Below are 25,259 nucleotides of genomic sequence, written 5' to 3'. Positions count from 1 at the left end.
CTCCCTACGAGGGTTTTTATAATGTCACATTCTGTATTAGGTTTCACTTTATCAAACCATAGGCCCCACACACAATCATAAACCTCCAGAGATGTTGTGGAATTTGTTGGCCTGGTTAGACGTCCTTTCTGTAGTTTGACTGGCATCATCTTGCTGGAATCCCCTCGTTGGAAACGTTGACTTTTTGTAACATGGGACTGACTTTTCCTGGCTCTAAAGCTTGGTAAGAAACTATTTTTATTGCTTCATAAATAGGACAAACAACCAAACAACCTTGAAATGGGTCACTTCTTGGGTCTCTTCTTTCTTACATTCTGTTCTTTCTCGCATTATATTTCCTTTTCGTCCTACCAAGCTCAGTTTTTCCTAAGCAGACATTAATCTTCAATAGAAATGAAGTCTATCTGGCATTGTGGCATAGAAAAAGTCAAACTTCACAGCTTCAGATGTCATGGAAAGCGTGATGAGCTAAACCTGAGTCCTTGGTTGATGAGCTTGACAGCATTTTCAAGTCACCCCAGGATATTATTAAATATGCCAATTCATTATTGGATTGATAGAAATTCACCTTGTTCAATTTGTTATGGGTGTTTTTCTTATCACGATATGTGTTAAATTTAATATCCATCAAAGTGACACATGACCATCCTGTGAAAAGCATTTTAATGAGGTGTGATTTACAGGGTGGCCACTGAAATGCTGTTACATACAATTTTAACATGAATCTAGCCTATGATCAAACAAACACATGAAATGGTTGCGTGAAATATGGAGCGATTATAGATCTTTGGCAAAAATAAGTGAAGTTATGGGAGAAACATGACTGTGCTTCGGTCTTATCTTTACATAAACAGGAAAGGGGGCGATTATATCATGTTTCTGATGTAAATCACATATATTTGCATTTCATTCTCCAGTTTCCAAACTCATATTGTCGCAGATGTGTTGATGCCCAGCAACGTCACGTTACGGCATAAATTCATCGGCACTAAGTCCCCGGGCCACATTGGGAGGAGAGATACGTGTCTGCTGGCGTGGCACATAGGCTGTCTGTTGCCCCAGATTCCTCCCCCCACCAGTCATAATCTCTGTAAGTCATTTTTGATTAACCCCTGCTGGATGACTCTAATTAGAGCCAATTAGCCCAGGCAGAATGAGATGCTCTCCATGCAGATGAATGTGATGGAGAGGTGGAAGGATGGATGAAGGGGTGAAACGAGGGTTCGAAGTGGAGGTGTGTGGGATGATTGAGGGATGGAGGAGCTCGGAGCGTGGAGGGAGACATGGCGGGAGGGTGGGAGGACGGTTGAGAGAGAAATAATGAGAGGATGAAAGCGAGGACGGGCATTAGAATGTGGAGAAGCCATGGTGCTTTGGCGGCGGTCCGGCTGTAACTGCCTGCCACTGGCAGGTTTCTGGATGAAAACATTACATTTTACTGCATCGTGTGTGAAACGGAATATTTGCATGAAAAGTTGAGTTTCTGGGAAATATTTCCAATGTGTTCCCGACTAAAGTCACTTTTGGATGCCGTGTTATGTGTGCATGCGGTTTGTTGGTTTGCTGTGTCCTAATTAGGGGTATGCAAGCTCACCCAAAGACCAATAGGCTTGACAGATTAGACGCAGGCTGTGTTCAGAACCATTTTCATTAGTGAGGAGAGGTTTACAGATCTGGTTTGCGTGCCTGATGATTGCCCGGCCTACCAACAGCTGGTGAGAGCTATATCTCCCCTCTTAATGTCTTAATGCTCGCTGAAAGAAATGAACGGGGAGAAATGTAAAGTGGGAAAGGTTCTTGACGTTATATCACATTGACATCAGACCAGAAGCACTTTGGCGAAGTTTGTCTGCTTTTGGGCTCAATACGCTGATAGAAAGATTGGCTGAATAAATTGTAAGATGTCAAGCAATGACACTTCTGCCTGTGTTTGTTTTTAGAGGGGCATTACACTGATTTTAACCATGAAACTATAATCTAAAATTTCCTGTGATTTTAAATGGAGGGCCACTGGGAGTGTGGTGTATAGACTCTGTGGACCGTTGCCACCTTGGCAGTGCCTGACTTTCCCTAATGCAGTGACTTAATTACGGATTCCAAAACGAGCAAAGAAATAGAGCCAAGATTTGGGTTTAAGCATACATGGCCACACCCTAAATTATGCAGAAATGTCACAATTAAATATAGACAGGTTTAATGTAAATTTACGTACATGTTAACATCATTAAAGGCAAATAGAGGCCAAAACTGTTTTTAGCACCGAGCTATAAAGATGTGTATTCCTGCTGTAAAGCGTCCAATGGAGAGTCACTCACTACTCGAGCCAGACTCTCATGGCCATTACAGGAACTGCAGTTTTTGGCACTTGTGCTGTGTGTTGGTTTCATTTGGAGGTGACCAACTGTAAAGTGGAAGGCGTAAAAAAAGATATTATTAAGTTGCATGATGGGGAATGAAGGATTTTTATGTTTTTAGAAGACTATAACCCAAGCATGTCACACTGGGGCCTAAAAGTCAGGATATTTGAGCCTCTGCTGCTTGTCTTCTTACCATTCTTTTTAAAAACATATCTCTTGTGTGTCCTCCAACTTGATGAAAGTGCAACACTAGATAATACTCGAGTGCCTCTTAGCTGGATGGCCTGCTCTTCAGTGGGCTGAGAGAATTCTCCTTCTATAACATCCTTTTCAATTCACATTGGAAGAGATCAGGAATAAACTGAAACCAAACTGTTTGTCAGAGATTATTATTATAATTTTTTTTATTTTTAAATGTAGATTAGGATTTTATTCTGGCAGTAGTGAAAGACTAAATCAGACGAGTTTACAATACAGTGGACAAATCTTGCATTTATTTTTTTTTTATTATTATTATTATTATTTTTATTTTTTTTTTTTTCAAAAGACATATAGATAAGAACTTTGGGAAAATACAAAACGTACATGTCGTCATCCAATTCTCCACTCCTATGGAGTTTTTATTTTTCCTTTTTGTACTGTGTGTTCCTGCTGTGTGCCAGCCAGGCAGGGCACTCAGAGCCCTCCACCAGACACCCGTGCCAGCACCCCCCTGCTATCAACCAACAGCAGGGGTGGAGAGGCCAGACTGAAGAGCCCACTCAGCCTGTCCAGTGATTGCCTCAGTCTATCATCAGCCAGAAGATTTCTATTATTGCAGAAGGATGATTGGTCTGGCTCGCTGCCGGCCTGGCAAAGCAAGCTTGTTTTAGAGCAGTTTGAAGTGCGAGCCCCACTATACTGAAGCAAACGGGAGGGACAACAAATTCTAAAAGGGGGGTTTGGTGAGTTGGTGTTGAAATAATGGAGCAGAAATTGCCGTAATGACAAGGCGCGTTGTCATTGGGAGCATTATGCACAGAGTACGAGGTTGTTAATGTGGACTACTTCTATTTACAGCAGTAATTCTAACGCTAATGGGGAATGCTTTTCTGCTAAATAAATAGACAGCTCATTCTTAGAAAGAGTTTGTTTACTGTTTGGATAGTGATGCTGGATCAGCCTAAAGCCCCGTAACAAATTCATTGCATCCGCGTAAGCGTCATGTTTCCCCAGATGGATAAAAGGTGCTTGAGTTGGGGAAAATGGGCCTCAACCTGATGGATTGGCGTCGAGAAAAACACATCTGCGATTTCCCAAAATCAGCGTGCCACTCCTCCTTGTCTCGTTGGAGACAATCATCTTTTTTCCCCGCTCCTCTGCAGCGAGCCAGATGAATGTGCCATTCACCCCTCTGAACTGTATCGCACACAAGGCGGATTATTCATTGCTTTAAAACAGCCCAACAGTTATTATCTGACTGTGCAACCTCACCATCATATGACTGATCATATGGCCGTGTCACCATCCCTGTCTGCAGCAAATCATATTACACAAACACATTTTCTGCTGTGTGTGACTTTTTAGAACACTTCATGGTCCAACTTTACTGCCTACCCTGAGGTCAGCTTGCTTTGTTGTTGAACACTGGACTCTGTGACCTGCAACCTGAATCGATTAAGAGAATTTACAGTATCTGGATACATGGCCTCTGCACTTGGGAGATTGGAGAAGCATAGAGGAAATGCAACCCTACATGGTTTTTATACAGTATTGATCTCTGCATCTAGAGCTTTCAAGTAGCGTATTACAAAACAGGAGTGAATATATGATGCTCTTTGTTCTTGTGATGTAAAAGCTCTGCTGTAAAGCTAAATAGCTTGAAAATACAGGGATAAAAACAAGCAGTTTGAACAGTATTAAGGTAAATTATCACTTGTTTATTGTTAAATTTGGATTTTGAAGATATTTGACCATCTTTAATCCAAATATCACTTTGCTCTTTGCTTTTCTCCCATCTCTCTCTTTGACTTTCTTTCATGTCATCTGTTTACGTTGTTCAGGTGCTTTGAACCTCAGTGCATTGGTGGCTCGGCGGCTGCTGCTGTCACCTGCTAATGTCACCGGTAAAGATGTGAGGCTGGTTTTCCTTGAAACGCCGTCACAGAGCCAGGACTCAATCATGTCATTTAAGCAAAACAAAGTGCGACAGGAAAAACTGTGAACCACCCAAAAGAGGGAACGGGGTGGGGAGGCGGTGATGGCGGCAGCGGTGGTGACGCTTTCGTCTGCAAATCATTTCACTAACACCTTTGAAGTGATGACATGCCTCTGGAAAATGTAGCGAGAAGCTCCCGGTTCGTGGGATGAAAGGGAAGTTTGCTCCTTGTCAACTTTTGACCGCTAAATGGGAGAGATCAGTTGGGGTTTGGACCAGCTGCTGCTCCAGACGCTGCTGCCGTATTTGATAAACGACAGCAAGAGTTTCTCTCCCGCTTTATTAAATTGAGCTGAACTGTGGCAAAAAGGAAAGTAAACTGAGCGCAAATGAACTTAAATGAACCAGGCTAAACTTAAACAGAAGTGAATTGCATCAAGACAGGAATCCATTTCCTGGGGGATGAGTTCGCTGGGTCACAGAAGTTACACAGAGCAGTGACTGAGAAAATGTCTTCCTTGCTAATTGTCACAACAAGATGGATTACGGGCACCTGGATAAATATTTCAAATTTATTCCAAAAAACACTTGGACCTGGCCAAAGATGTAGTGGCCTAATCCAGGTTCAATCCTATTAATGACCATCGGCACTAGTAAATGTGGACTTTATAGTGTAGAGGTCATGAACTCATGGACTAAATGGGCAGGTCTATGACGAACAGTATCAATCCTCACTGTCCTATCTCCTGTGGATGGTACTGAGAAGGACTCCGCTATTTTTAAAAGCTTTTGCATTTGACATGTCAAGTTCAAAGTGACCAAGAAGTCCTGAACATGATTTCACTTCACTGAGCAAAATGCACATTCAAGTGGATTTTTCAAAATATTTAAAGGCTTAGATTTTGTGTTGACTGTCCCTGAATGTGGGCAAAGAAGCATTTCCTGTTCATATGTGGCTTAAAATTCATTATCTTGGAATGGGATTTTGTCTGCTAATCTTTGGGCCAGTTTTGGGACCTGGTTTCACACGAGGGCACATTGTTAATCTCAAAAATTTGCATGCACATCCACAAAACCTCCTTGGAGTAGAACAAAGAAAAAGAGTTTTAGCTTATGGGTTTACTCCCATGCTTGTCAGAATAATTTAGAGAATTGCTATTGAGTGCAGTAACACACTGATACATACCACTTACGTCACCACATCCACAGTCAAATTATCGCCTCTGACAGTCTAAGAGCAACATTTAGCATTTGCATAGATTCCCTGTGAGGATTGTTGTCCAACACACCGCTGCCCTCATTGAATTCAGGCTTCAAACCTGTGACTCTAGTGCACGTTAAGCCCTTACACTGATCGCTGATGCGGTAGGCGTGCTGTCAATATTGGCCCATTCTCTGTGAGTGGGCAAATCTCCCCCTGACATGACCAGCCATGCGAGTAATAGCTAGGATTAAGATAGGAAGGTACACACATGAATATACAAAACACAGTATGGCGCGGGCAGATCTGAGGCAGCAGCCGGGGGAAAATTCCCGAGGCCTCAGATGTGCGGCGTGCATAGAAACAAGATTGACTGGGAGCTTGGACATGAAAGGACTCATTCACTTTCAGTGACCCTGACGACGCGTGTCACTTCTACATTTGTGAATCTATCTAGGTAATTTGAACCACTGTAGAAATTCGTGTGAAAGGATAAAAGAAGAACAGATTGATTATATGTTTCTCTGGCAGGAGGAGCATGTGGGCATGTGTGTTTGTGTGTGTCTGTGTGAGGAATTTTAGGTGCTAAATTTAGAGAATGCAAGTTTCTCCTTTTCCTGAAAGCAAAGTCTGCTGTCTCACTATAGTTACAGTTGCCATAGGCCCCTATAGAAGAGGTGTGTTATTCCTGATCTTACTGGTTCCTGTTTTATGGCAAGTCACCTGCTGAAAGCACACATCCTCACCATCAAAGTGCTAAAATGCTCCTGTGATGCCCCTGTGTTGTGCAGTTGCAGCATCTGTGATGGCATTATTTTCTGCGACACAATTAACCCGTTTGTCATTTCGACCTGACTGGTGAAAGGCTTTGTAATTTTGCTCTCAGTTTTCCCCGAGCAAGTAGCAGTTAAGCAGTGCCCACATGGGCACAGATCCATGAAGACACATGAACATGAACAAAACGCACACATATATGCACTGCCTCACTGACAAAAGCAGCAAACTTGATGTTTCCCAGTGAGTAGCTTATCTATGACTGGGAAAAAAATAACACTCCCCTCGCTTACCTTATCATTTTCTGTGTCATGGACTAAATGCGTGAGTGAATCCGCTCTCTAATTGGACGCCTGACACGGGCCATTCTCCTTTGGCATAATGTGACAAGCTCTTACAAAACACTCTTTTCACTGGCCTTCAGAAGACGCCGGACCGAAATGGAAGTGAATCATAACCCATATTTTCACTTGACACTGATGTGACATTACCTAACAGTGGGAGGAAGATAGAGGGTGAAAAGAAGAGCATCTGTGGAAAAACTGACAGGGATTAGGCCATTTTGTTTCACTTTTTGACTACTCCTCCTTGTCTGCATGCATGAATGTGTGTCTGTGTGTGTGTGCAAATGGGTATTTCCGTCTCCCACTCATTGTTGCCTAATTGGCACTTAAAAGCTGCCCCTCGTGGCCTCCGTGCTGGGCGTGTGTCTGCTTTCTTTTTCCCCGGCGTAGGAAGCAGCATCGCCGCATCAAACATCACCCAGCTGAGAGGGTACTTTTCGCCTTTCCACCCTTTGCTCCCTTCACTCCCTCCCCCTCTTTCCCTCTTCCCTTCCCTTGCAGCTATCTAGCACAGGAAGGAGTTTGCACCCCCAGACAGCCTCGAGCGCTCATTATCGCTCTTCTCAGGCGGCCTGTCGCTCTGAAATCCACCTCTCTGCTCCCCTTCCTCGTCACCCACCTCCACCTTCTCCCCGCTCCCTTGGCTTTCCGTTACAGAGGAACAGCACGAAGAAGACATCAGGATATTGAAGATGCTCTGCACCCAGGCTCCGAGCCAAAAGAGACAGTGCATACGGCAGACATATGGCCACGTTTTAAAAATCTTATCTTTATTTAACCAGGCCCATCAATCATGGGGAAATGTCCTCCTCTATGCTGGTGGCTGGGCGAAAAGCATGCAAGACAGATGGTGGAAGTGAATTTGCGTGGTTTTATTTCCTCTAAACCTAAAGGTTATCACAATGTTCCACTGAGGCAATTTGAACTGGAAGAAAATACACCATAATTGTGTAAATGTTATGCTCAAACACATCAGGGCATGTGGATGTCACATTACACCAAATGAGGTGCAAAGCGTGGCGCTGACACTCAGCGTCCTCCGGTTGCAGGAGAATTGTTGTGAGAGAGGAGTTGCTGCAAACGCGGGCCGCCATTTTCAATCAAATCACTAGGTATGCGATATTAAAGTGCAACAATATGCTGCTGCTCTCTAACTAAGTGAAACTGCTTTGATCTCAGGGTACATTAGCCCAAAGTGTTTGTTATTTTGCCATACTGATGCCAGTGAACAACCCCCCCCCCCCCCCCGCCAGCGTGCTCAGCAGAAGTTGTGCGGACAAGCTTTGAAGAATAGGAGATTTCCAGTGAAGTGCATGCTGTGATAAAATGCCGTTAGGAAGTTTTAACCCTGGCAATGTCAGCTCAACATATTAGCATTCCCACATTGGGGACGGCTGTGAGTTGGAATAGAAATGGGCTGGTTCAGTGAGCAGGGGGAGCAGAGGTCCCATTCGTCTTGTCCTGTTTAAATACACTGGTTAACTCCTGCCAACTGGGAAACCATTCAGCAAAAGGCCAAGGGCATCTGTCATGTGTTCAGCACATTGATATTGTCCCCTTCCATCTCCTTCTTTCTACCTCTCTTCCTCTTTTCCTTCCTCTTTGTTTATCTCCACTTCTCCCTGGCACTCTCCTGCCTTTCCTCCTTCTCTCTCTGCCTCTTCCTCTCTCCCGCTACCTCTCCTGCTCTTTTGATGAAAGGAGTGAATATGCAGGGAGCTGACATGATTAGCAGCCTCATATCCCCATGATGGATGGTGCCTGCTCCATTATTAATATAGTAAAAGCACCAACTGCCAGGTAAGAGCAATGTCAGCATCCACAATATAACGCTGTGTGCCCATGGATAATGGTGAGCACTTATTTTTTATCTATGATATGCATGGGGCTTCAGGCCAAGGAGGAAGAGGAGGAGGTTTGTTGGGGTGGGGGGGTGGGCACATGTCAGAGAACGGGCACCGAAATGAGACTTTTTCAGTTCTGCAAATTCCCAGTGATGGCAGGACAGTGGTATTGTGCAAAACAAAATTTCTCATTTTTTTCTTCACCAGTTTCGGGGACTTGCTTCAAACCAGCCGGGTCTTGAAAGTGGAATGATAAAATAAAATGGTAGAGTAGTTTAAATTAGAAGATTATGGTGCAAAAAAGTACCTATAACATGGCTACAGCCCTATTTAAAGCATCCTTAAGTCAGAAATAATGTTCAGTGACCTTAACAATATATAATATATACTACCAGTCAAAAGTGTGTCCACACATTTTTCTTTAAAGTTGACATTACATTTCTTGATGGCATATTGCCATAATATTTCTAAGATGCTCCAAATATATTTTCCTAAAACCATATTATGCTGATTATTTATGAAAAAGCTTTATATTCTGGGATGTTATTTTAATTTTAAAGTTAGACATCCCTCCTGTTTGTTACTGTGTTCCAGACATCATATCTTGTATGTAGACTATGATGCAACACACACAAAAAAGAAAAACCAAACGTGTATTCCCTCTTCAGACTCTGACATTGTGAAGTGAGCAACAGCACTGTCAACTTGTCAAGCAACTCAGCAAACATCCGGTGTCAATCCATCAGGCCGTCCCCCATCGGTTTGTGAGCTGCCAACAGGGGACGCCTCCAGTTGGAGCGTCACCTGCTCTGATCTTTGCCCTGATTGTGTGGTACAATCTGTCAATCATACTGAAGCCACACCCACTAATGCTTACCCTACCCTACAACTCTTCACTCAGCTTTTGTGGCTTGGTTCTCTGTTGAGCATCAGTCCAACCCCAAAGCTACAGGATATTCTGATCTTAACTGTTATGACATCAGAAAGCTCTGAGTAAGTCATAATATTAGCATGTCTGAAACCCAATCAGGTGGTTTTAATTAACTGGGTTAATAAACTGGGTTTTTTTTTTTTCTTTGTCTCTTCATCAGTTGACCTGTAAAAGCCTGTCTTCATGTCTCCGTCGTGTTTTTTCTTTGTCACACCATTCCTGCCGAAAACACAGATAGCGAACGTATGAGGCACAGGACGGCAGAGAAGAAGTGAAGGATGGTAGCGGGGATGAGAAAGGAAAGGGGCAGATGTGAAGAGTAAAAGGCAGGAAGGAGAAGACGACAGCTTAGAGAGATGGTGGCTGGGGGAGAAGAAAGGGGGAGTGTGGGTGTGAGTTGTATCGAATGGATAAATGTCAGTGGGAGCTTCATCGTCCGTCTGAGCTGAGCTCTCCCTCCCAAAATGCCATGTGTAAATCGCGTAGCTGGGGCCCTCAGCCAGCCTCCCCTGGCACTGTAATGAGATTACAGACTTCTACAACACTGTGTGTGTGTTTGTGTGTGTGTGTGCGTGCGTGTGTGAGAGAGAGAGAAAGAGAAAGTGTTTGAGACAGTGAGAAACTATCGCCTGCCTGGAAAATGTGCGATTTCAATTGCGAGCAAATAAACAGCATTACTCACAGCAGATGAGATATTTCAAGGAAGATTTTATTAGTTATTTAGCCATGACACACTCTGTGTCCCTCACACATACACACACACATATATATACAGTGGACTCATTCACCCCTCTGTAGCACATAAAGGAACTGCTGAGGCAGATTTTTATCAATGTGGGTCAGTATAATAAGCCTCCTGCCTGTCATGTGCTCATCTGAAAATGCAACTTTTAACCTCGGAGAAAAACAAAAACCCAGTTGTTTCCATAGCGACAACAGCATCATTGATGGTGACATTACATGAAGATTGCATATCATGAAGTTTAGTGTAAACTCATTATGAAAGCACATCATGACCAGCCGATATTTTCCCTCCAGGCTGGCACATCATGCTACTTCGTTCAAATGAAATATTTGCACAGTGAAACTATATTACAGTTCCCAGCTCCTGTTCGTGAGCACATGATGTTTACACCAGGGCTTCTCCTCTCAGACTAGCCTTTCAGACCTTTTTCCAAATCTAATATACCCATCCATAAATAGCTCACCTATCCGGCCCATATTTGGCGTGAGTGACGTGACTCCGGAGCCAATCCGCCCGGCTCACTCCGTCTAGCCCCGCCTCTCCACGCTCCACCTCCGCACTAATGACTCCTTCGCCGCCCATTTGCCTTAAATGGACAAGCAGGGGGAGTTGATTGACAAACCAAACAACGCCCGTTCGTTTACCAAGCTCCTCCCCCCGCTCAGGCTCCCCTATCAGTGTCTATTTTGGCAACACGGATACGCATGGAGCCTCCATCACCTCCAGTCTCTTTTACGCACCGACTCCGATAATGCGCGCAGGTACCGCGAGCCGAACCGACACATTCCCAGCAGCCCCAGCGAGAAATTCACCTCCTCTTCTGGACTAATATGAAAGAAGTGGATGCAGAGGTCTGACACAATCAGGAAAGGAGGCTTTTTCTCTTCTTCTTCTCCTTCTTCTTCTTCTTCTTCTTCTTTTTGCGGGATCATCCTTGTCATCCATCACCGAGCGGCAGCATGGATGTCTTGGCGAACCACAGTATCTTTCAGGAACTTCAGCTCGTCCACGACACTGGCTACTTCTCAGCCATGCCGTCGCTGGAGGAGAACTGGCAGCAGGTAGGCTCACATCCCAACTCCCCCGGCTCCTCTCTCCCCCCCCCCCCCCACCCCCCCGGCCGCCGTGCATCCTCCACCGCAGCGGCTTCGTCCGCAAATTCCGCCTCCCGCACATCCACGATCACTTACGCTCGGGATGCAGGCGTGAACTTTTTCCTCCACCCCCCCAACCCGATTTAAAGCGAGGACGTGAGGAGTTCAGGTGGAATGCAGCACTTGTCTATCACTCCTCCATCTGACATTTTTTTGTTGTTGCTTTCTGCAAGATGGAAAAGTGGATAAACCGCAAAAGCATGCCGGCACGTAATAAAGCTGTCAAATGCGAATTTGGAAGATGAAGACCCGAATCCCATAATAGGGAGTAAATTGGTCGTGAATAATAGATCTACATCCCTCAGATTGCTGAGTTGTGAAGCACCCACCCACCCCCATCTCCTGGATGGAGAGAAGTCCCCTTTCTTATTCATAATAGATATCCGAACATGTTTGGCTTTGTACCATCTTTAAATGCAGTGATAAAAAAAAAAAAAAAAAAAAAAAAAAACTGTGGGAAGGCAATGTAGAAGAAAAACTGTCATCTGTTCTTTCCCACCCTCACTCACTCTGTCTTTATGTCTCTCTCTCTCTCTCAGACACACACACACACACACACACACACACACTTGCACTTCCTTCATCCAACTTTGGTGGGTGAATATTGAGAGAAAGGCTCTGGTATCAACGCGGCCACATGGTGATGGATGCATGGGGGAGGAGGAGGAAGAAGAGAGGAAGGGGGGCCACCGGCACTTCTGCTTTTACACTCCACAGTCTCACATGTGTCTTCTCTATTCATTTCAGTCCAGTAACACACAGTGGGATGTGTATTATCATTGTTTGGCTCCACACATTTTAGCTGTGACAAATGTAGCTGCCACTTGTAGAAATAGTCTCTTTCAGCTGTAAAAATGTTCATTATTTCGAACAAATCTGGCTTTTATATCCTCATATTCCTCTTAATCTGTTTAACTGAACATTTCACGCGTCTTTCACTTTGCGTATTTTGTTCATTCTCCAGCTCATACACGCATCAGCCCACCTGCATTGCTGTCAGTGCTGCTGCTGCTGCTGATGCTTTCCATGCTGCACTTGACTGACCAGGCAAAAAAAAAATAAAAAAATAAAAAAAATAATACAGAGGAAAAAAATCATTGCATAGAAATTTGATGCCAATATTGTTCATATAATAGGGGCTGCAGTTTTTTTCTCCCCCACTTCTCTGCTACATGGGGGGGAAAGGCGAGAAGGAGGGAGGGTAGAAAAGAGAGAGGGGGGGGTGGTGGAGTGAGAGAGAAACTGGTGCGTGACCGCCGGATCCATTCGTTGTGGCCAAGCAGCCTAATTGGCATCCTACTGTTAAGCCACTGACGCATCTTTTCATAACAAGTCTCCCAACTCCCTGCATTCACTGTCAGTGGATTTTAAATTGCACAGGCCCGCTTGTAACCTATGCAGCACGTCTCTCTCCTGTTTCTCACCCACAGCCTGCATATCAAAATCAATACCTAATGCAAATTGAAGAGAGAGAGAGAGTGCTGCATGTGCAGGAAAAAGGCGGGGAAAGCTCTGGAAATGTCAGTTTTCTTTGATGGGGATGACTTGTCTGTAGCTTCTTCGCCTCCAGACAACATCCATTTTGGAGTGTAGAGGCTTTATTTGGCTTTCTTGGAAAATTAAATTACTACATGTTGAATATCGGATTTTAGAGATGAATCCTTGTATTGCATCTGGCTTTAGTTGGAGCTTAATGCCTGTGTATATCAAGAACTGAGACACCAGATCAATGCATTTACATCACTGGGGATGGAAGCTGACGTGCACGTTGCACCTTAAGCCACTTTTGCTACTGAAAAAGTTACATTGTCAGACATTGACATTTTTAAATCATATTTCGAAATGAAACAGGGCAGCTACAATGAATAATATAATATAAGTCACCAAAAATATAAAAATATATCCTTTAGGCTTTAAAAAGACTTTGTTGGCTTTAACCCAAAGCATTTGAATGCTAGTGCCCCATTACAAGCCACTGGGGTAAATATCAAAGACATTTTTTTGGAAACAACCCTTATTTGGGTTAAGAAGATTGCATTGTGTCCTTCTGAGCACAAGGATTATGAGTTGCCCCACACTTTGAAAGCCCCACAGCAAAGACATGTTCTTGGCAACAGCGATCTGTGTGTTCATTGTAGTGACATGAATCCTCCTGAAAACAGGAATTATGAGCGGTGACTCGCCTTAAAAGCGCTGTCTCCAGCCGAGGACGCGTAGCTTGAGCAATCCCCTCTGTGTTCCAGGCACAATTTAGAATCTGATGCTTTTATGGGCTGTGATGGTGAGATAGGAGGTTGTTGTAGCCGGCCCCTAAATGGCTCCCTGAGATGCGATGACAAGAATGAAGACTGTGTCCCCTGTTAGTGTCTGTGAGGGATGATTCAGGCGGTTATATGAGAATGGGGAGCAGAAAAAGAGGAAAGTGTTTTGGAGGTCTGCAGATGGTACGTTTGAGGCTGCTATTTTTTCCATTATTGAACCTAATGGTGCCAAACTGAACTGTAGTGTCTTGCTTCCAATTCCCAGTATAGTTTGTTGTTCAGAGTCGGTAGAGTTGGAACAATCCGCGGCGCCGTGCTGGATTTGGAACAAGCGGCGCTGATCAGAATTTGCTCAGCCCATTTTCCTTCAAAGCAAAGAGTACACGTGTTATTTTGCGTCTTTATTCTCCCAGAAATGGCTCCTTATCTTGGCAGCAATTTCCAGGGCTTGTTACGCTCCTTTGTGAACTGGCATTCGCTCTGATCAAACCTCATTTGGCTTCACTGCCAAACATTTATCAGCAACTTCAGATGCTGGAGACAAAAAAAAAACCACAAACAATAAAAACAAACCTGGATTAAATTTCAGCCTGATGTGGTTGATTTTTTTTCAGGTTTCCAGTGATGACGTGTCCTCGTCCACAGCACTTGACCCTGATGGGTCGGACGTAACAGGACACCGCAAATGGCAGTCTGTCATTGACCTCAGGACATACTCCATTCCCCCCCAACACATATATTATTCCTGAGGGGTTACACACACACGCACACATGTACTAAGTGCATGATGCCTACCCAAGCGAAACGTCTGTATGTTGCTGCACAGTGCATTATAGGATTCTATATGTGGATGTTGACAGATTGTTCGTGGCTTCAGTGTTTCTAAATGCAAAAGCAGCAGCAGGGTTCTCTGGCACAGCCCCCATATGCAACGCCTGCGTGCTCAGATGCATCCACTCACATCTGCTTCTTGCTTGCGACTGAGTAACACACACATTTCCCAAGCAAGAGCAGCGGCAGTGACTGCGATGGCGGCGGCGGCAGCGGCGGTGGCAGCGGCGGCAGCAGCTCGATCTGAGGGCGGCAGGGCGATCGTAGATGTGGGGGAAGTTGCAGAACACACACATTCTACCCTCTGCAGGGTTTCGGATTTCACAGTCCGGTGGGCTCAATCCCACGCACACACACACACACACATCCCCCAGGTGCGACAACCACACACGAATAGAGATGAAGAGGAGGAAGAAGTAAGGATGAAGATAGATGGATTTGTTTTGTATCTTGGCTGAGGCTTCTCAGAGAAAAGTCGCTCAGCGCTTGGCTGTTTAAGTTGTGGATGAGTCCGTAGAGACACATCAGCGAGGTGATGTGAGCCTCTGGAGGGGTCATGATGAAGATAGAAAGAAAGAAGAGGAAGAAGAAGTGACAAAAGAGCAGAAAAACTGTGAATATTCATACGCGTCTATACGCAGCCATGAGTGTGCACGCCGCTGCGTATGTGTCTCAGTAGGTTATGTAATCCTCAATAGGCCACAGCTGCTTTCTCACACACATGAGGCATGCTGGGGAGCGCAGCCAGCTGGCCCCCTCTTTCCTGTCTTCATCTTCCTCCGTACTTTGTTCCTCATTTCCTCCTTTCTCTCATTCTCCACCTCGTTAGGTTTTTTTTACCCTTCTTATGGAATTAGCTCAGTATGGATTTTTGATCTCAGCAGGGCTGTTGTGTAAGATCAGCTCAGGACCTGTGCGTTTTCCCCACGCTGTACATTGTTCAGTTGTGTCATAACACGGTGGCTGCCAGGTAACAATCCTCCCCAAGTCGCTTTGCGTTGCTTTGTGGAGCACCAGCAATGGGAATAAATGAGCTCAGGAAATGAAAGTTACCAAACTGCTTTTTTAAGCACACTTTGTATCTTTCCTGTGACCTTTTACTGGCTGCAGTTTGATATAATTTTATGCAAATTAAAATTAAATCAATCCTGTAGCAGGCACAGCTCAGTATTCTGCTACCAGGAGGAGGAAGGACAAACTGGGACTTAATCTTATTTGTCTCCAAAGAGCTCCTGGTCGTGTCTCTGTTCCTCGCCTGTGGCTTTATTAAAATGTCACATCAACTGTACGGACGAGACTTGGGATTCCTGAAATCAAGTTTGGACATGCACCAAAGAAAAATTTAGTTAATTCCCTTTTAGTGTAACTGATGTCTGGTCCCGTTTGCACGAAGCCTCTCAAAGCGTCATGGAAGGTTGGAGAGTAGCGTTGCAGTGTTCGAGCAATTTCTAGTAGTTCGTCTGTTTTCGTAACCTTAAGCACAGCACTCAGTTAATTTCCGCATATTTTCAAAATGATCAGATGAGCCACTGCTGCCACCTCATGATACTCAGAGGTGGAATTTGAAAGAGATTCCCTGCGGCGTTGTTTAGCTCACCTCTAACCCGATAGCGGTCAGATGATCTTGAAGATGGATGCCGCGTAGAATCTATTTGACACAACTTGGCCCGTGATGAACCGAAGCGTGAAAGGAAGCCTTTGTGCACCGGTGCACAATGCAGCATCTCTGCTGCTTTTAAGTGTTTTCAGACAAGGTTATCAGTCAATGCTTCCAAGAAAGAGATGCATGTCTGTTTATGTCGGGAGAGTGGGGATTGTAATAAAAGAGCAATGAGTTCATCTCATTAGTATAAACAGATAAATGAGCTGGAGCTGCAAAAACTCAATTTGGCTTCTGAACAGCAGCAGTTATCTTAACAAGACAGTGCCTGCTGTCTCAGAGCTCAATATTTCACTTTTTGCATGCATTTAATTTGTTATTTTCCCTTTTTTTTCCGTCTCCAGAGGTTACAACATCCTCTGAATTGATTTATTTCTGTAGCTAGCATGAATCCTTTCATGATGTTACACAGGTTCGAGGGTTTGTCATTCCATGCCGGCTCAGAATTTCATCATTTGAGGATATTCCCCAGGGATCAGGATGCATTTTCCTGACTTCCTGTACATGCTGACACGGCCACAAGCAGGTGCTCAGGGTTGTGTCCCAGTGTGCGTTGTGCAACGAGACGTGCCGAGCGACCCTCTGACCCAGTAACATCCATCCTGCCATAAGAGTGCTTAGTGAACTCTGCCACCTCTGTCTCATCACTCAGGCAGCTGAGAGGCGATTGCCAGTGATGGGTGCCCGCTACTGCTTTATGGGCGTTGATGAAAAGGTGGGGAGTGCTGATGAATGCGAGGACGAGAAGGAAATGTTCATTTGTCCGACACTTTGGTGACGGGCCCATCAGAGGGAGAGAGAGAGAGAGAAGAGGAGGGGGTGGATGAGAGAGGGTGCAGAGAAGTGGATGGGAGGGAGGGGGGCGAGGGAGTGCGGTGAACAAGCACATCTTTATGTATGGCTCCCGTCTGTGAAACGCTCTGCCACCCCAGGTTTGATTAACAGCGAGAAGAGGAGCCAGTCATTTTTTCAACTCACACCAGCACACATGGCTTGGCAATGACTTTCACATCATTTGAAGTGAAATCGGGAAGCCGTTACAGCACCTTACAGTGATCCGACATGCTTCGCTACTGCCATCCAGCTTGGCAACTGCGGGGAGGAAAAGAGAAAAGAAGAGAAGTCTCAGGGACTCATTTTATGCTTTTGAATCACTACAGACTCTCACTCTTTATCTCATGGCTTCCCCTCGCTCACACACTCTTTGACAAATTTTCGAGAAGACAGTTTTGACGAAGTCACAGCTGCCTTGTTTGATTTCCCTGCTCTATCCTCTATTTGAAGGCAGCCTCTCTGCCATAAAAGTTGAATTCTGGAGAGTTATGCAATCAAAATTTGGCACAATGCTGAACACAAGCCCCCTTTTATACAGAGCGCAGCGTGAATAAAAGGCGTGAAGAGAAAGTGCTGAATAAACTGTTGCTATAAGTCGACCGAGCTGGACTTTGGATCGTGGCGATCATGTTGATAACAAGGTTAAAGGACTAGTTCAGCAATTCTGAAAAATGATTCCCTGTCTTTCATAGAGTTGATAATGACTGAGACAGTATCATATAGTTAGAATTCTTGTCACTTAAACCCAAGAGATTACATTTAATCTTAAAAAAAAAAAAAAAAAAAAAAAAAAAACAATCGTCATTTCGCACGTTAGACTTGATTTGCTGTCAGTGTGACATTGCTCAGCAGGTTGCTGTCCCGGACAAAGAAATATTGTCTCCCAAAATGAATGACAGCTCTTTTAATCAGCTCACTGCCATCTGCAATGCCCATTTATAGTATCTAATGAGCTCAGGTAACTGGATCCAAAGTTCTATCGCAGTATCTGGACGAACTGGCTGGTGATTCGCCAAAACACTGTCATGTAGCTGTTCACATATTTGGAAATCCACCAGAATGAGATTTTTGACACATATCCACACTGCATCCAGGCATCTTATCGCCACCATTGGCTGTGACATACCAAGCGTTATATCCCATCCTCCTGCCTACCTGTTGCTAGGCAGCCTTGGCAAGCAGGAAGATCAGCTTTGGCCTATTTGTTTGTTTAGCTGTCAGTCTAGGAAGCTAATCCCACCCCGAGGGGCTCCTAGCCATCCAGAACCAAAGATCCAGCCATGTGGACCATCACTCTCTGAAAACTGAGCGAGAGAAAAGGGGGAGGAAGAGGTGGAAGGGGGTGAGACAGACAAGGGCAATTTGCCCTGAGTAAACACCACTGCTTGTTGTTGTCATCTGAAGCCAGTCATCAATCACAGCCCTCAGCTCTGGGTGGTGACAGCCGCAAGGACGCGCCACACTCTGAAACCGCTTGGATTGTATATAAAGCAGCTGCTGGTGAATATTGCAGCTGAGGCACCACAGAACAGGCCCTGTTGGCTTTTTTAGTGTTGTGTGTCTTTTTGTAGAAGGATAATATTGTGGCCTGAGTCCAGGCGTGACAGCAAAACCAAGGAGTGCGCATGCTTGACCGGACATTTCACTGTGTTTTGCAAGCAGCAGAAAGTTTGTGTGTCTTGGAGAGGCAACGCAGTCGCGTGTGCATATTTGTGTGCGCGCGCGCACGCTTTGCATGCCAGCTTCAATGCTCAGCTGCAGCAGTCCGACTTGCGAAGCTAGTGTTGTTTTTCCACCTGCCATGGCTCACTGCTCCAAAGCTGTGCGGCTGGCCGGCCAGTGCAGTCAGGACCTTTCTCTTCCAATACTCTCTCTCTCTCTCTACATCACTCCATCTGTCTTTTCTCCAAAGATTCCTCCCCTCCGTTCCTGTTTTCACCACACTGTTTCTACTTAAGCCTTCCTTTTGTACACTTTTGCATCATCTTTGCATTTCTTTTCCTTTTGGCTTTATTTCAGGCAACAATATAAGCTCTCCATGCTCTTTTTCAATTGTGAAAATTCAAATATGTAGTTTGCATTTAATTACCGCTGGAGCTCTGCAGCCACACTAAGCCTAACCCTCACACAGACTAAATTGGATGAGCAAATTTGGTCATATTTTACAAAATATTCCAAATTTCAAGTTGTTTTGGCACAAAAATATACACTTATATTATACACTATAAAATCAAGTATCACTCCACCTCTGATGCTTTAAATTTTCCACAGCTGATTTGGCGGCTTCAAACCAGCAGTGAGGACTCAGATGGGTGATCAGATGAGGACAAAACATGTTCCCTATTGTCAGCAGCTGATTCTGAATTCACTGGAAGATTAAACTGGATCCCAGTTTACCCAGTAGACTCTGGTATCACATCGCTTCACCAGCTTCGCTAAGGCCCCCCGAGGGTCGGTATCCTCAAACCCGGCCGCTTCAGCATGGGATTAGCTTCCTGCATGTCGACGCACAAAATTTCAACATGCACCCTCTCAAAAAAAAAAAAAGGATGTGTCAATGTCTTAGAGATAGAGGGGACAGAGAAGATTTTGGACCCTTCTTAACAACTCCAACAGCCTGGGAAGTGCCCTTCTGTGATTTAATGAGACCTGTGGGGAGACCCATTCATCAGCATGACAGCCTACCCCTGTTTCCCATTGTTCTGCTCTGGTATGTGAGTGGAGCAGTGTGTGTTTTTGCCTTAATGATGGGCTGGCAAACCTTTGATTAGATGAATCTCCCGGAGCTAATTAAGATTTGGGCTGCGAAAAGACATCTGTGTTTATACCTTCCGCCCTCTCTTGTTTCCCTGTATGTGCTTGCATGTGAGTATACAGGAGCAATTCATGGGGATGTGGGTTTTTTTGTTGTTGTTGTTTTTTTTTTACTTGTGAGTTCACTATTTTGGTCCAACCTGTGGTTGACAAGCAAGTGGTCATTTCAAGTGATTAGGGTGTCAATATTTTTTCTTTGTGAGTGTATTTGCAAAAGATATAATGCCTACTGAGTTCAAAAATTACTTCTTAACTTCTTCCACTAACAGTCTTCATCAAATGTTTTCCAATCTCCACCTGTTTAAATCAATGGAGGCAAATTATCTGTGGGGAGATAGCTTTCTTCAAAACATTTAAGAACCCCTGCTGCTGATGTTTTTCCCATTTTTAACTAAACTGGTGGTGTCACATAAATGTTTCACTGGCCCCTTTCCTTTTTTTCTGCAGGGGAGGAGAATTTGATAACTTATGCTAACAAGAGCAAAGGCGTCCTCGTCCTCACCCAGCCCCCCCCCCACCCCACCCCCCTTCCCCTCCCTTCCACTCGGCCTTCCCTCCCTCGAAACACTCCTGTCTCTGAGCATTTGTGTGGCTAGACGGCACATCCTCCCCGCTCTCCAGTTTACTGCTATGTGTTATTCAGTCTATTGCCCCAGATATTATTTCATTGTAAAATGATGCCAATTAGTAAATCCAGTCGCCGGTGGCTGTGGTCTGGCTCTTTCTCCGTTCCAACGGGGAAAGTTATTTGGGTCGGCAGCTATTTTCAGCCTGTGATGTTGCCAGGAATACTTCAGGGAGCAGCCACTGTTTTATAAGAGAGCACATCAATAATGTTCAGTGGCATGTGTGTGTGTGTGTGTGTGTGTGTGTGTCTAGAAATTGAAAGAAAGCTTCAAAGACAGAGTTTATTGGGTTTATGTGTGTGTTTTTTTAATACCTTTGTGCCCATCAGGAGGAAAAGCTGTAGTTTTCAGCAGTGTAATTTGTGTGTGCATCTCTTCATGTACACGAACACATGCACACATTTCACAGTAACTGTCATGGCCCCTTATTCACTTAAAACACATTCATTTGCAAGCCTTTAAACTTTGACTCCAAATCTTATTTCTGGGCTTCAGCATTTGTACTGTAATCACCTGCATTCAGCTGAATGCTCAGAGGGCACACACATACACAGTCAGTGCGTTTCTAACACCTTTCTCACCGCATCAAATCACCTTCTTCACCTCGCCACTGAGCAGCCGTACATTGTCAGGACGAAACTGGGGTGAAAAGTCCTCACACTCAGCTCGTGCCAGCCACTCGGCGCTTCAGGGTGAACGGGTTCAGCGCGTCGTCCTGCCTCCGCCCATCCGCATCACCACCTGAACTCTCCATGCATGCTCTCTTTCCACACTATCTCCCGCAGGAGAAGCGTCAGTGGCGTCCAGATCTCTTTCAATATTTTAAGCGGCTTGAGCTAATCTTCGTCACTCAGGTTTCGTTGCCGGAATAATAGGCAGAACAGACAGCGCCGCGCCTCCTGCTTGCACAGCCTCTCATGCACGTAAAGTCACCTGGATGTCCACACACGTGCATAACTCCACAGATTTTCCACACACACTCTCGACCCGTCTCATCCGCCTTGACCCTTGTGAGGCTGTTCCACTGACCTGCTTTCTCTGCTCATGCTTGTTTTCTTGCCACTTAGCCACAACTAAGAAACACCCAATGTCTGCAGTTTTTGTGTTATAATGAGCGAGGAAGCCTGAAACTGACAAGCTAACTGTTACACAACACCTGCAGGGGTAAAGCCGGGTGAGCACAGACAAGATGACTGGCAAAAGGCAGAGGTGGCCATCGACAAGCATGCAAGAAGAACCATTTTGGCTCTTATCAGTGCAGGCACAGCACAACAGTTGCACTTCACGGTTTGTGGACGTGATTGGAGTACAGAGCGTCCCTCTCTGACTGGCACTGTATGAGGAGGAAGCAGAGTTTTTCTGCTTCACTGTCCCCTTTATCTCTCCCCTCTCTGTTATTTCCAGCCCTCCTCCCTGCTCTCTCTCTTTCTCTTTTTCACCACTCGCCACCCTTTTGTTTCTCTGTGCCTTTTCCAGCCAAGGGCCCATTCTCTTGCCCCGTCATTGTGTGCGGTAATGAAGATTAGCCAGCCTGCCGCACACAATGGGGGCCTCACATCCGGAGCGCAGACTCCCCAAATCCTGCTGCAAGCTGCTCGCCCCGGTGTAAAACCACTGTTGTTGCCGCCCCTCCTCTATCAGCGCACACACATGTAGATGTTCTGCCTCACACACACACACATGTCCAATATGCACTCTGCACTTTTCCGTGTTGAAAGCAAATGGCTGAAATGTCTCCTGATTAGATTAGGATGGTTTTGACAGCTGAGAGGGAGCGCTTGGCGACTCATACGCCGATATACAGCAGCTCACCCAAATCCAGTTAAAGAGAGACAGAGTTCCCCTCCCCAGCGAGTGCAACACTGCTCCAGTCATTGGGATTATAACCCCCCCTCCTCCTCCTCTACAGCATCCTCCATGCAATTCTCCTCTTCTCTCCAATCTCATCCCCCTAACCATCATTCATCCCCCTCAGTCTCAAGGTGCATCTTCTCTGCTCGATCCTATTTCCCCCCTAAACTCTCCTATCCCAGATTTAATACCAGAACAAAGACGTTTTCCACACTTTGTCACAAGCTATTTAGAGCGAGCAGCAGAGGTCTTTATACGCCATTCACTTGTTGTATCCTGAGCACTAAGACCTCTTAATATTGTCTGTATCGCTCTCAAGGTCAGCAGATCTTCATGAGTTCAGCCTGTTTACTTGTCAGGCTTACTTTCCGCTTTTGGGGGAAGGATGGATTATCTATGTTTATTGTAGCACTGCAAAAACACAGATATGTGCGGGCTGTTTACGATTTAGGCTGTAAAACATAATTACCGCTCGCCAGGTTCCTGCCAAGATTTTAGATGCGATACGAAGATCGATATCAATATTATATGTCTTTAATGTCAAAAATGGCAGGCTGATTTAATTCATCTCTTCTGTATGGATGAATTGCTCTATTCTTCTGAAATCCAATTCAACACTTCTTCGCTTTGCTTCATATTTTCTCCAAACAGCATTGGAAAACAAGAAATGCTTCCATTATTTATCTAGTTTGGTGATTGTGCAGTTTTTTGCTGATATTCTTCAGCTTTTCATCACATAACACAGACTTCCTTGGCGGTGGGCGGTAATCATGTTGTGTGATGGTAGACAGAGAGGAGGGGCTGGTGGTTTTGGGTGGGGTGGAGGGTGCCTGGATGATGAGGATGTGCGCTCTCTGTTGTGTCTGCTTGGGAAATGTCTCTCTGCTCCATTAAGCAGAGGTCATCAGGTTTTTTTCCCTCCTTCACTCTCTGAGTGCTCCATCATTGTGGCTTCCTTGGCTAGATGAAAGCTGCTTTGAAGATGCCCCCCCCCCCCATCCCCACCTTTCCTTCCATCACTAAAATGCACATGTTGTCCAAAAACCTTCAGAAAACTAAGTAAGAGTTTAGTTTGGAGGTTTCTCACCTGGAAACGAAGAGATCCAAGAAGTGCACATGCTGCCCTAGTGCCGCTTCAGATCTGTTAGCGCGCCCATCCAAAACAAGGCCGACTGCGTGTAAAGGAGGTGTCAGCTTTATAACCAAATGTGCATTATTCCCTCAAACTCTGTCAGCAAATTGTGATTTAACAACTGGCAGTCTGTTATCAGCCCGAAGCCCACACCGTGTAAAACTGCCTCAAGGTGCTGCGTCGCCAGGCTTTGACAGCGGCTCTGATTATTACTGCGAGGCTAATGTCGTTTGATAAGGCCGCGTCTGTAATTAAGCTGTTTCTGTGCCATGTTATCTGAAGCTAAGTAAGGCCCGGCTGTCTGCAGAGATGGAGATGGTTAGTCAATGAAGACGAGGAGGAGAACTCCTGTCTCTTCTGACTTTTCAGGCTTCATATCTTTCCCTTTCTTGCAGTTCTTCCTCATCTGTGATGCCATTTTATTTTCTTGCTTATGCATCAGCTTCTTTGCATCGCTCGTACTCATACCTGTTTCTTCAGCTCTCTCGCTCTGTGTGAAGCCAGATAAATTGGTGTAGCCTCTCCCCCTCTTTGTGTCTCTCCTGATTCCACCTCTGCTCTCTGTCGGGACACCGGGAGCCCCGACATCCCTCCTAGCCAGACGCTGCATCTCTTGCCGCCCTCTCCTTTGAGAGTAACAGGGCGATGCGAAGGGCGCTCTGCTGTTCAGATTAGTGTCGAGGAAAATGAAGCATTATCTCCCTACCGGTTCCCCCTCCCTTCCCCTCCCCTCAGTCCCCGTAGGGCAGGTTCCCCGCTCAACTGGGATCAGCCAATGACGCCATGCTGCTCTCAAAGGAGTCTGAAATCTGGAGGCCGGCGCTCTTAGCAAGTGAACACAAGGCGCTAAAAGCCCTGAAGGGGGAATTTACGGGGGGGGTTACTTTTTGGAGATTTTTGTGTGTGTGTGTGTGTGTGTGTTTTTTGGGGGGGGTTTGCTGTGCAAGTATTGCCCAGCCGAGCTATAGATTACCGTCTCTGTCAGCTGCTATGGCCACCGCTGATGAGCTCCTGCATGGTATCATTTCGTATCGATTAGGCACTGGGACATAAACACACACACACACACACACAGAGGCTGTTGGCGAGATGGCACTGCCTAGGGCTACTGGTCATTTAGCTGTCACCTCAAAGTGAAGGCTTGGCCCGGCTCAGCAGATCAATGGGAGACACAGGCGCTATACTGTGTCAGGACAAGACACACACACACGCGCGCACACACACACACACCTATGGGCAAGCACGCACTGTGAATCAAATGACTGGCCAAACTTTTCTTGAGATAAAACTGCAACAACAAACAGAGATGGCTGTAAATAAAGTCCGTAAAGTTAAAAGAGCAGCTGCGAGAAACCTTTTCGGTCACCTGGTTCATTGCGTGGTTGATGTGAGAGCTGATGTGGTCGTTGTTCATTGTCACCTGTAGGCCAAAACTGCGTGTGATGAATTTCTGTGAAGGGTTTTAATCAGAGCTGGCGTGACAGTGGTATGGCACTGCAAATTAAAACCGAGGCCGAAATTATTTTTATGTAGCCAACTGAGTTGAGCAATTTATATAAGAGCACAAGCTGTCACATGAATGCGGAACAACAGAAGGAGAAGCAACAGCACAGGTCAGTCGATGTGGAATCACCCATGACGTGAATGTTACTCATTTTTTAAACCGAGCCGTCAAACCTGAACCTGATCAAATCGGCCTGAGCCATGAAATCAAAACATAATGTCAGCAGGTTAAGAGGATTGTCTTCCAGTTTGTGGGAGGC

At 45.3% G+C, this 25,259-nt stretch overlaps 1 protein-coding gene across 3 annotated transcripts in view; it reads left to right on the top strand.

Annotated features, from left to right (window-relative positions):
• LOC115051426 (Krueppel-like factor 7) overlaps nucleotides 1-25,259 on the top strand; it is a 77,109-nt gene that overhangs the window by 35,869 nt on the left and 15,981 nt on the right. Inside the window, exon 1 of one of the 3 annotated variants that reach the window (XM_029514821.1) lies at nucleotides 11,115-11,394. The exons of the other annotated variants lie outside the window; for them this stretch is intronic. Within the exon in view, the coding sequence (XP_029370681.1) occupies nucleotides 11,293-11,394 (102 nt within the window). The 5' untranslated portion in view covers nucleotides 11,115-11,292. Of the gene's footprint in view, nucleotides 1-11,114; nucleotides 11,395-25,259 lie in introns of those variants that run through there. 3 annotated transcript variants of the gene reach the window in all.

This window comes from Echeneis naucrates, chromosome 2 (genome assembly GCF_900963305.1).
Source record: "Echeneis naucrates chromosome 2, fEcheNa1.1, whole genome shotgun sequence".
Lineage (NCBI taxonomy): Eukaryota > Metazoa > Chordata > Actinopteri > Carangiformes > Echeneidae > Echeneis > Echeneis naucrates.
This window is presented reverse-complemented; position numbering and strand designations above follow the sequence as displayed.